The sequence below is a fragment of the Cololabis saira genome, chromosome 1 (genome assembly GCF_033807715.1).
Source record: "Cololabis saira isolate AMF1-May2022 chromosome 1, fColSai1.1, whole genome shotgun sequence".
NCBI classification, from domain to species: Eukaryota; Metazoa; Chordata; class Actinopteri; order Beloniformes; family Belonidae; genus Cololabis; species Cololabis saira.
This window is the reverse complement of record NC_084587.1, coordinates 37,536,054-37,548,794: the sequence shown is the minus strand read 5'-3', so window position 1 is coordinate 37,548,794 and position 12,741 is coordinate 37,536,054. Positions and strand designations below refer to the sequence as shown.

General features: G+C 40.7%; 1 protein-coding gene across 2 annotated transcripts in view; it reads right to left on the bottom strand.

The window, feature by feature from the left end:
• Nucleotides 1–12,741, bottom strand: part of helz (helicase with zinc finger) — a 71,740-nt gene that overhangs the window by 33,908 nt on the left and 25,091 nt on the right. For both annotated transcript variants that reach the window (XM_061722201.1, XM_061722193.1), the window contains exons 16-18: nt 10,366–10,545; nt 6,783–6,884; nt 3,058–3,236 (exon numbers count right to left, since the gene is read on the bottom strand). In XM_061722201.1, coding sequence (XP_061578185.1) covers nt 3,058–3,236; nt 6,783–6,884; nt 10,366–10,545 — 461 coding nt within the window. The remainder of the gene's footprint in view (nt 1–3,057; nt 3,237–6,782; nt 6,885–10,365; nt 10,546–12,741) is intronic.

Here is a 12,741-nt window from a genome sequence, read left to right as displayed (position 1 = left end):
AATGAAACAATACTGTCTTTAAACTTCTTTAAGACTAATCAGCTTGTGTACAGCACAACAAAGATCCTAGTGATGCTTGGCTACAAAGTTAACACCACATGCAGGAAGCAGAGTCCTCCATGGCAGAGAGAGCTAGAAAACAAGATCAAGGCTGCATGTAAAGATGTAAGCTGGTTGTATGAACAGTTAAAATATGCAATAAAGAAAAAACTGCATAAAATGTACTGCATACTTCCAGTACCTGAGCCACTGAAATCTGAGAAACAAATGACGCTTTTACACTAGTACCTACTCAGCGCGACTCGACACGCCCCCCGTTTTGCGCTTTTCCACTACAGGCCGAGGCGGGTGGAGGCGTGCCGAGTTGATACTTTTTCTGCATCTATTCTGCCGAGGTTCTAAGCGTGCTGAGTCGGCCTGCATCTGACGTCCTTAAACTACGCGCCACCGATTGGTCGGGGGCGGGGCCGTCAGACGTTTGAGTAAGGAAGCAGGAATCAGTGAAGGAGCGACTCGCGGCTTCCTCATTTTATCCGACAGGCAATGGGAGCGCAAAAGTCTGTTTCGTGATCCAACTCTGAGGTGCAGATGTTCATAAACCTGGTGGCTGAGGAGAGAATTAAAAAGGGATCTAGACGGGCGATAAGGAACGATCAGATCTACCAGGCGCTCGGTCACTTCTCAGCCGCTCCCGGCTCACACTTGACTTTTCATCAGCGCTGAGACAAACAAAAAAAAAAAAAAAGCGTTGCCGCTTGAAGCTTCTTTCACTCTCATTTTTTTTACTTGATATCGAACACAAGCCACAGACCCAGCAGCACATCTATCATCTCCTCCAGGTTCTACATCTTCAGTGTTGTTGTCTTCTCCGTTTAGATCACACAATCAAATACGTCACCGCAGCTTCGCTCCAACCCGCCCACTTCCCACCTCTTCTACATGGTTAACAGAGATTTGTACTGATCCACCTCACAAGGACATACAGCTCCGACATCAGAATGTCATTTTGACTAAATGAATGCACTCCAACAGAATTATAATAATAAATGGACAAAACAATCAACTGAGGGGGTCGAACAACTAGAAGACAACATATCAGATGTATAGGAAGTCATCCCCAGCCAAATATTTGAAAAGAGCAAGACAGATCCTGGGGAGCCAGCTGAATAGGCAGAAACAAAGTTCAAGCCATCACCACATATGCGTTGCCAGTATTTAGGTACCCCGCTGGTATAGTAGCCTGGCCACAAGAGATGCAAGTCATTAATATCAAGTCAAGAAAAGGCCTCACAATGTGTCCAACACCATGAGACTGCAAAGAGGAAAGAGGTCAGTAATTGGTGAGCATCAAAGCCACCATCCAGGGTGAAACAACAAAGATACAAAAAAACATCCAGCAGAGAGCCCCCGAGGATGAACTGAAAGCAGTAGTGATAAGACATGACATAATCCTACGAGACATCACAATAAAGTCTAAAGAAAACAAGTAGCTGGAAAAATAGCATGTGTTGAAGGGAGAGACGGGAAGGATCTGGAAGGTAAAAGCAAAAGTGGTGCCAGTGGTAATCAGAGCAATCTGAGCTTAAGCCTCATTCATACATGCTTAAAAATGCATATACGTGCACAAATAAATAAGCTATGTGGAGTGGGATCCATGTCTTTGGGGTGGGGGATTTTATATTGCTACTTAGAAGATTTACTGGCCTTGAATTGGTTAATTTCCTGGTGATTTTCACTGCCATCAAACACCAGGAGAGCAATAGACATGAGGTGCAGGGAGGGGGGACAATAATGTAAAACACTTTAGAAACAGGCAGATGGTGTTCCCAAGTAGCAAACAAAGCAACCTCCACCGACACATTAGTGTCGGTTCTTATCTTGCGCCGACAAATTTGTTTGTTTTCCACATCTTTCTCACAACTTAAATGAGTTTCCACCCTCACTAAAACAGTGCTGTCAGAGCCAGAAAATGAGCAAACAACAGAAGACTAACTGAACAGAGCTGTATTTGCTTACAGGTAAGAAAAGAAACACTGATTGTACAAGGACTGTATGCATAAACACAATGTATCACAAGAGAACATCATATTCCTTCAGAATGCAAGGTAAAAAAAGAGAGAAAAAAAGGAATATACTAGGGCTGGGCGATATATCGAGATTTTAATATATATCGATATATTTTTAAACGCGATATGGTACGAGACAATATCGTTTATATCGATTATTAAAAAAAAATAATAATAATTTGATTTTGATATAGCCTTTTTTGTGACAAATTGACTTGAATGTTTTATTTGAGGTTGCACAAATGTTTTGTTATTTGCACAACTGTCAACCTCAGTGGAAAAGTCTGCCTGTTACTGTCTACATTGTATTAATTGCACAGTGTATTTTAATTTAATTGTTATGTTTTATTTTATTCAAGAAGCATTTTTATTCTATATATGCAGGCAGTTTATTTTTATTTCATTTGTTTTATACATTTTGATATTGTGCAGACCTCTGTTAATAAAGGAACCTGTGTGACATTTGGCACGAGGCTTTGTATTAAAACTGGCTGTTTTTTTAAGGGTTTGCCTCAGAAAAAAATGAAGCTAACAGAGATGCTATGCTATAATGCTTTGGGGGAAACCCCACTTATAGCACAGAAAAAATATCGATATATATCGAGTATCGCCATTCAGCTAGAAAATATCGAGATATGACTTTTGGTCCATATCGCCCAGCCCTAGAATATACATTTAAAAACATCCACGCTGTCTCTACCACAGACACAAGTTTTAAGTCAGCATACTTGATAGAGCATGGCCCCTTCAAGAGAATCTCTTAACGTACTATGAATCCTAAAAACTTCATTAAAAAAAGTAAAAGTGTTGGGCCCTGGACAGCTCAGTGGCTTGAGGGGTGCCATTTACAGAGGCTATTGCCCTTGTGCAGGCAGCGCAGGTTCGTCCCCCCTCTCTCTATACCCATTTCCTGTACACCGACTTTGACTTTGTCCACCGACTTTTAGCCCTTACTTATATTTTAGATAACCAACTCATTTTCAGGACTAACCAGGTTCCAAGTCCAGCTGGCAGAGGTACTGGGATGTGCTGAGGGTGACCACAACAACGCGGTGCCTGAGGATGTTCTCCCTTGTGGGCATCTGGAAAGTGACCTGTGTGCTGGAGATGAGACAGTACTGCTGGACCACTGGGTGGACCGTCTTAACCCAGCGGTTCCTGAAGTATACCCTGCAGAGATCAAAGACAGCACAAAGACCAGGATAAAGACATACGTAGCCCAGACAACAGGAAAAACAGACATTGGCCGGGTTTCCCAGATCAGTTAAGTAGTTCTTAACAGCGAAAGACTTCTTTCAAACCTTCTTAAGGAGCCTGTGAAAGAAAATCGCGTTTCCCAGAGTTGCTCTTAGCTTAAGTATCTCTTTCATTAAGAAGGAAATGAAAGATGCTGCTGACCCAGTCTTTACAACCATCTTAGTGAACAAAGACTCACAGATCCAGCCGCGTCAGGCAAATCAATATCACACCAAGCAATGAGATATTAAAACAATGCACCCCGCACAAATTTTGATCTATTTTATACTTTAGATTTATATTGTTTAGCATTTATTGGTGACAGCAAAGGGGGGAAAAAAAGAAAAATAAGGAATAACAAGTGTGTTCCTGTATATGCTTTATGCATTACGCACAAATAAAACGATCATCATGAATATCATTTATTTGATAATTTGGCTGCTATACAGCATGTTCTCGCTGCAAATCAACCGCGTCACCGTGCGCGAAGCAGAACTGTTTATATGAACGCATTGGTGCGTCAGCACTTCAGTCCCCTGGACGTGTGTCGGACCGGGCTGTCCAAGCAGCCGTGACACCGAGCCTCCTGCCCGAGCCCGAGCCCGAGCCCGAGCACCTACATGTGTGATGACAGGGAAGCAGCAGCTGAACGGGATCCTTTGATGAATCGTTCATTACAGTCTCAAATATAATCAATGGTGTCGCTTTATATTAAAGAATCTTTTTGCCCAGAAGAAAAAAGAGCGAAGACAACGACCCATAACTATTTTCTTCTCTTGAAAAAACCCACATCCACCGCGGGGTTTAGGATAAAAAGACGCTGCAGTGCGAGTCGGGATGCAGCGTCTCAGAAGAGCAGTGGAATACGTGCGAGGCGGTTCTGATCTCCGCAATTAGAAGCCCTCTATAATTGTAAAAAGAATTTCACTTATCACGGGTTCTTTTTGGAACATAACCCCTGCGAAAAACCAGGGTTTGCTGTAATTCCACGTTGCGATTTGCGAAACTCGCATTCTCTTGGCTCATGTTTTTGAACGCACACACACGCCCACCACGTTTCCTCTCGGTCTCTGCGTGTGGGGAAAAAAAGCCTCACTGTAGCCAGAAATAACGGAGTAACGCACCGTTTGGATGAAAAAGGGTCATTGAATTATATTTATCATCTTAATTTTTCATTATAACGCACAGGCAGCAGGGAATTAGTGCGTTAGGTAGCAGTGCTGCGTGTGAAAATGCGCTGATAGTGATCGGTGATCGATTTGCCTGGCATCGATTGATTTGGTTTCAGAACCGGACAGCTGCTCCAAAGAGTTTCTGAAAGAGCGAAACTAAAGAACGGTGTTAAGAAGTCATCTGGGAAACACCCGTATCTTAGGGTTCTCTCTTAAGTGAAACCTTCTTTGAACCTCTCTTAAGTCCTTAAGAGAGGTCAGATCTGGGAAACCCGGCCATTGTGAAGTCTGGTAATTAAATATATTTACTCACAATCATAATTATTGTAATGCAATATTAGTTCTAATTTGTCATTTAGCATTTGAGTCTCTGAAAACGCTGGGTCAGAATATTAATGAGTAAACATCAAAAAGATTCATTTTTAAGATGTGGAATGTGATGAGTCAATTTTTTGTCAATAATTTGTTTTCTTTGAGGAAGAATTTCAAGGCTCTGAAGAAAACTCAACACAGAGAGTTCAGACAGCCTGAAATTAAATACTTTGCAGATATTTTCCTTGTGATGTTGCTTTGACAATTTCTCTCCACAATTTTAAGATCTATTTTTGACAGAATTTACTATGGAAACTATTGTAATTGGATGAAACCCTCATGAGAAGCAAGTCATAAATTGTGCACATGTTCCTTTGGCTTGTGTGTGTTGACACAAACACTGGGCTGACACACTGAGCCCCGTCTGTCAAGCCACGCATCATCCAGCTGTCGTTGGGTACAACTGTGGTTGTTTAAAATCTGATTACAAGTCACTGATACAGTGGAAGAAAACTGTCCATATGTGTGTGCAAGTCGCTGTGTGTTGCCTCAAGGTCATTCTAAAAAACATGAGAACTTTTAAGTTCACATCCCCAAGACCAACAAATGTCTGCTCAACTCCACTGTTAATAAAAACAACCCGGTTACTTGGCATTTTCTCTGATGTATGAATTCATCAGTCTGGGTTAAATTAGCTGAAATATAGATGTTTGTGAGCCTGATGCTCTCTGGTTAGAACAGACCAGTCCGACAGAAATGTCCTCAATACTGAAGACTAAAGATACGACTTTAATACAGCTTTAATGAATGTTAGGTCAAAGGCAAATATCTAAAAGGTAGTACATCACTTGCCTATTCTAAGTATATTCCTCTTGGCAATATATCGTTACCCTTACAAGGGACATATTATTATCTCAAAACGTATATTTGGCTGAAAGTCAACAAACTCTGAGATAACACAGCTATGTCACTTTGATCTAAGCCTGAAAGTATGCCGTGTGAATAGAGCTCTTTTTCTTTACAGAAGAAAGTTAAGCCAAATTATTGATCAACACAATTAAAACATATAGGAGCACCATTCTTTGTGGGCCTATGATGCATTCGCACATGAATGTGAAGAATCCCTGTCGAAATTAGCATTTTGCTAAGCCTAAAATATAATACGTTTTAAAAAAATATTCTCATACAATGCAAGGAAGCTTGATGTCCTATTTGCACTGGACTAAAATTACCCCTGGACCTGCAGTAATGCTGAAATTACACCCTGACATCTGTGTTTAGTTCGGTCCAGTCCAGGTCTGGAGCTTTTGTTGCAGTCCTGAAGGTTTTGTGCTGTCAGAGAGGCTTTGAGCTTGAAGACAAAGGGTTTCTTTACTACGTGTTGCAGCCACATGTGCCTTCATCTCAGTCGCTGTTCTGCTGACCTGGACTTCTTGTTTCATAAGTTTCCGTGTGAAGCTTAATGTTCATTTATCTCTCTATCGTTCCAAATTATACGATATAGGCTGGACATAGGCTGAAGTAGTAATATCACACTATGTGCGCTGCAATTGCCAAAGTTACGCCAGGAGAAATGTAGAAAAGGCAATGAGGAGTTTCAAATAAAAAAAAAGAAAAAAGAAAAAGATTATAGCCCACACATCACTGAATTACTGACATGTGCATTTGGTTGGGATTAAAATCATCTCATGACCCTGGTGTGAAGTGAAATAGGGCAGGTAATTTGCTGATACATTTTTACTACACAAATCCTGGACATGGAGCATTTGGATTTGAATAAAATCACAGATGACATCCATGATTATCACAAATTATCGCAGGTCCCCAGATAATTTTATTCCCATACGAAGACTATAAAATATAAATTCATATACAACTTAATTAATAAGACATTGTTAAAAAGATGTTATATTTGTGTGAAGTCCAAAGAAACGCAGACATCTCATACAGTATAGTTAGTGGAGGTGAATGTTGTTAAGCAAATATGTTACTATACCTGAGAGGTCTGGCATGAACATTGCCCGCTTCAACATAAGGATGAAGGTAATCCTTAATGTAAAGGTCAGCTGCACTGTTGGAATGAGTGCAGATCAACACCCTGTCGAAAAAGAAAAAGAAGTGAATACATAGTGGCTGAGAGCTCACCTACCAAAAATAATCTGAGAATAAAAGGAGATGTTGTTTTTGTATTAACACAATTGAAACAAACATATAAAAACAGTCATAATTCCAATTTCCATCTTCTGATTTCCTTCTTATACACACACACATATATTCTTGCATGCACGCGCACGCACACGCACACTTAAAAAAAAAAAAGATAGATAAATGAAAGCTGGCTTCTGTTAGGGGACGCTGTCCAACTATTGCATCCATTTTTTAGAAAGACCAGGGAACCATGTATGTGCTAGTGGTACATTGCTTTGCCTGCAACTCAAGAGCAGCAGAATTTCCTGTGGGCATCCGCACTCAGAGAGGGAGCTCACTAATCAAGAAGAATGCCAGTGGAAGGAAATCTTGAAAAAATAAAATGAAAAAATCATGTTACTGTTACACAACATTGTGTAGCCTATTGACGTGAAATTACTTGAGAGACTGCAGCACTTCACATGGATTTCCATTTCGGCTCCAGGAAATAAACTGTAATCAAACTAACTCAATCTAATGTGATGACACAAATTTGTCGACATAATAACCAGGACACTTTTATTTAGAGTCAAAGAAAAAGGCATATAAAACAGTCAAACATAAAAAGAAGCTCAAATACACACACAACCATAGCAGACTGCTGTGCTTTGTTGAATTCAAATATCAAAACCATGGCAACCACCACCATGAAGCTCCGACCGAGACGACACGCTGACTTGCGCTTTTTTAACCTCCGCCTGAGTTGGTCTTCCATCCAACCTGACGTATTTATATATCTCACTGGTAAGGCTAGTTATTTAGAGGGACCAATTAAAATCCCATGATGCTGAAGAACTTCATGTTTGCCAGAAAATAATTGTCGTATTTCAGTAACGCTAGAAGCTTTCAGGGCTTTGGCACAGGTTAACTGCCCAACGAAACAAAATAAGTGTTTATAATAATATGGTCACTCCCTATTTATCAACAGGTGTAGACAAAATCCATCCAACACAACAATGCAATGAAGCATCACGCATCAAAACATTTCCAAACAAAAATCTCTAGAAGAAATTCAACACAATGGATATATCGGAGTTCAGGATTTATCTACATGCATTTGAGTGCATAAGTTACTGAACCTACACTTTACTAGCTTTGTGTTTACAATAACACAGCAAGTGTAAAAGAATGAGCTCTTGAGTATTGATTTCATAAGCATATACAGTTACAACCAAAAGTTTACACACACACACAATTTAGAAAAACTGTTGTTTTTCCCACATCTGGCAGTAAAGTTGAGGAACTTGTTCCACCTTTAGGTCAGTTTGGATACTTTATTTACTTGTAAAATGGCAAAATAATGTGTGGATTTTTTTTTAAAGAACTTTATAATTTTCCAAAGTCTTATTTTTAGTATTTGAATATAAAGTGCAGTTTTAAATGTAATACTTAATTTATTTTAAAATTGTCTCAACACGATGGCTAAGTGCTTAGCACTGTTGCTTCACAGCAAAAAGGTTCCTGGTTTGACTACCGGGCCCGGCGGGAGTCTTTCTGTGTGCATCAGGGTTCCCACTCTTTCCCTGAAAATATTTTCCAGGACATTTTAGGCCGATATTTTAATTTAGGATGCTCCTCTTCCCTGTGGTCTCTGCGAGCATCTCACTCTGTTGATAAGTACTTTTATTGGAAATTAATGAGGTGAAAAGTCTACATGAAAGTCATTCATCTCTCTAATTTCTTCTCCCATCTATCTGTGCACAGAATCAGTATTTAACACAACAGAATTCCCAAAGTTTTTTTTCCCCACTTACTTTCTATTGTCAGACAATAAAACAAGTGTGAAATACTAAATAAAGCGCAGCCCACTAAAGATTACATGTTAACTGTAATTAGCTCCCACTCTGCTGAAATCAGAGTTGCATCCACTGCACACAGTCAATGCAGTAAAGGACTCGCCCACTACAGCTCTCTTCTGCCTGTCACACTGCCTGTCACTCAATACAGGACACTAATGACACTAATTTTGTTTCTTAGCGTTTCCTTAACGGTGTCTGAAAAGTCACTAAATCAAGCTACAGTCAACTGGAAGCACTGGGTTGGAGAACGGCTCTAAGCTGAAGAGGAAATGTGATTGGCTTGTAGCGTCACGTGGGGCACTGCGCCAGCTAGAAGCAGAGAAGCGCTGTGCCTTCTACTCCATGGCGCAGCCTTAAGGGGCCAATATACTTGCTGTTCAGGACGCGACCGCATCATGGCCGACGCACGTATCCTGCGTTTGACGCGTCCACATGCATGTACTCCAAAAAACACTGAACGCGTGCGCAACCTGCAGTTCTCGCTTAGCCTGCGAGTGGCGCTGGAGCAGGTCAGAGCACCAGTTGACAACAAGTGGCTTGATGTGGAGGTCAGAAAATGCCAGAAAGTTTTGCGGATCTGTTGTTCCACCATACTACAACTAAATATTTTATTACTTTTCCAACTCCGATCTGCAAATGCCCCCGACCGGTAAGCGCCGGTAAGACGCGCTCTCTTCGTGTGGTTGCTTGAGCGAGGTCCGAACACAACGCAGCTGGTTGTGTGCTCAAACCAACGCGAACGCAGGCTCAAACAGCAAGTATATTCCAGCTAAGGATACCCCGATACCAATACTGGTATCGGGGCCGATACTGCTCTCATATACTCGCAAAAATTCTCCACCAATTACCATGAACCGATACCACTTCATTGTTGTTGTAGTTACTGGTTAGCGCCTGTAGGGGGAGATGTTGAGCCGCCCCGCGGCTCCCGGGTGAGTGTGCAGCCCGGCGGCGAAGCAGCCGCCGAGCCGCCGCTGCTCAGCCAGCTGTTCCGGTTAGCCGCTAGTCGGTAGCAAAGTGGCTGTGAAATATGGTGTAACGGATGTACTGTAATTATATTCTGTATAAAAATTGAATTTGGTGTTCAAACTTGAGTCTTGAAAAAGAGGGGGTCGTCTTATATTCGGGCCAATACGGTATATGTTTGATATTTTTTATGTGAAGACAGTGCCAGTGTGGAGACTTTATTTACACAGAAAGATTATTTTTTGTTTAAAATAGTTATTCTACTCATTTTATTATTTTTATTGAATTTATCTGTTGCAAATAAAACCTGTCTTCCAATTCATCCCTCTGCTCAGGGGGATTACCCTGAAATGGTTGATTTATCTGAACATAGTATCTGGGGTTGGCTGTATTCAATATGTGAACCTGGGTACTTTATCTGTTAACGAGCACCTGCATCTGTAGTGATGTGAACCACCACAACTGCTGCTACTGTTACCTGGGGGCTGTAAGGGTCTCGCCGTCTTTCGTTCATTGTCCACTTTTAACAATATCACTACAGCAACTGAAAAAGAGTTCCCCGCTAGTGCCCAACACTGGTAAAAGTTACTCAAAAGAATAAATAAGAAAGTGTCCACGTGCACAGACCTGCTGTTGTCCTGGCGAAGGATGTGCTTGACAGCCTGTGCCAGAGTGAAGGTCTTCCCGGTGCCATAGGGTCCAATGATGAGGATTGGAGGCAGGGGAATAGAGAGGGGTGTGGTGATTGCCAGGATGGCCTCCTTCTGCTTGGCATTCAGACGGGGATCCAGCTGCTCATCCCACTGCCTGAAGGCAGAGGAAGGATGGGGACATTGTTAGCCGCTGATTTTTGGCATCAGAGTAACTACTTTCACACACATTTCCATAAATATTACCTTGCAGTCAAGGTTAATGTTAAATAGTCCGCATTTATCTAGCTACTTTTTTTAACCCTGTTCTACAAAGCGCTTTTCAAACTGTTTCTCATTTGCAAATTCACACATACACGCTCATACTACAGCACCTCTGTATTGAAAGGACCGGATATCTCAGCAAGTTCAGAGCGACATCTCACACTACAAAACTCAGTGTCTTCATTTTAACTTAAATTTCATAAAAGTATAGAAAAAAAAACTCAACAAGTATGACTCAAGAAAGATTCTCCCTTCTAAAAAGAATATGGCAGGACAGCTTTGGCCTACAATGCTGCACCTGAAGAACCCAGAAGCCTCCTGGAACAATGTCCCCTGGATAGAAGTCACAACGGATACATTTATGCCACAATTCTCAGCTCAACATTTTTCATTACTGCATGTTGTTGCAACGGCCCAGTAAAAGTCCAGACTTCAATCTGATTGCAAAGCTTTGGCAGGACCTCAGGGGAGCTAATTTTTAACAAGAAATTAGCTGTTACACACTACTTCTGGATTCTGGTTTATCTTTTGTCACATAAATAATGACTGTCATATGTAATGTGTCCACCAGACTTTGTATTCATCTTATTTTATTTCATGATTTTCTTTTCCACGATCTTATACATAAAACCTTAGGTTTGGTTGGTCAACATATAATACAGCTGTACAACCCTGATGTGCTTCGTTAAAGATTCAGTTGTGTCCTAAAATGTACAGATCATCATCATCATCATCATCATCATCATCATCATCATCCTCAACAACAACAACAACATCACCCCAACTAACCCTGCATTTCTTTTTTTTCTTCCTTTTAATTTAATCTGCTTACTTTCTTGTCCTAACTACTGGAGTGTAAGACATTTAGAGCGACAGACAACATATTCCATCAGTGAACGTAAGATGCTATGATGCAACCTCACACTAAGAAGATATGATGTTTTAAAATTTAAACTATGTAGTATAATTAAGAAAAGCCAAGATTTGCTTTAATACAGAACGAATTCAGCATCAAAAAAAATCACATTCATCACAGGTTCATCCACAACCACCAAAATAATTAACTGTGGTTTAAAACATAATCCAAATTTACGACTTGGTCTCCATTTGATAAAATATCTTGACTTATCTAAATTCCAATTTAGACAAATGAAGCTGACATGAGTCTCATTCCAGAGTCCAGATAAAGCAGCAGCCAAGAAAATCAGGAGGGATTATAGCTAACTTTGGCTCTTGTCAATAAAGATTACTGCCTCACTTCCTCACCTGTCCAACTTCAGAGAGAGAGAAATGTAAAGCTGAAGGGAGCTGAAAGCATTTCCAAACGGCCCGCCAAACAGCAAGGCGAGGGATGTTTAACCCTCGTATTGAGGTAGCGTCCCCACTGGGTGGGTATTTGTCAAACTAATAGGATGTGCAGGTATTAAAGGAGTTTCTGCATAATTAAACAGTGTGTAGTAAGCTGCATTTGCTGTGGGAAACTGTGTATACTGCTGTGTGGAAACAATTTCCCCTGTCTTGAGCAACAACATAAATGGAAAATGTAGACTTTTTCATTTGTGTTCAAGCCTTTGCTGGTGAGCAGTGATAGACAGCTCCCTCTCTCACACAGCAACATGAAACAGTATTCCATTAATGCAATTTCTTTTTCTTTGGCTTCATCCATTTATTCAATTATCTACATTTTGTGTCAAGCAGTTCACGTCACGTTAATGGAAACACAGGCCATGGTCGAAAGAGATGTTTTTCATAATAAATATAAATTCAATACATGTTAAAAAAATAAAAATGCATTCCCTGTGAGAATATTTTAAAAGGTATAAGAATTGGGCTTGCTCAAAACCGAAATATTCTGAATATTTTGAGCCTCTCTTATCTTTTTAAGTGGGAGAACTTGCACAACTGGTGTCTGACTAAATACTTTTTTGCCCCATTGTAAGACTGTTCTCAAACACACAACACACACTCTGACAGCAAGCAACAGCACCTATGGGTGGGCTGTTCACACACATGCAGTTTTATTCCTCCCATCACTCAATTGAAGACTCAGCTACTCGGTGTTAATTGTATATCATGTTCTAAAAAAGTG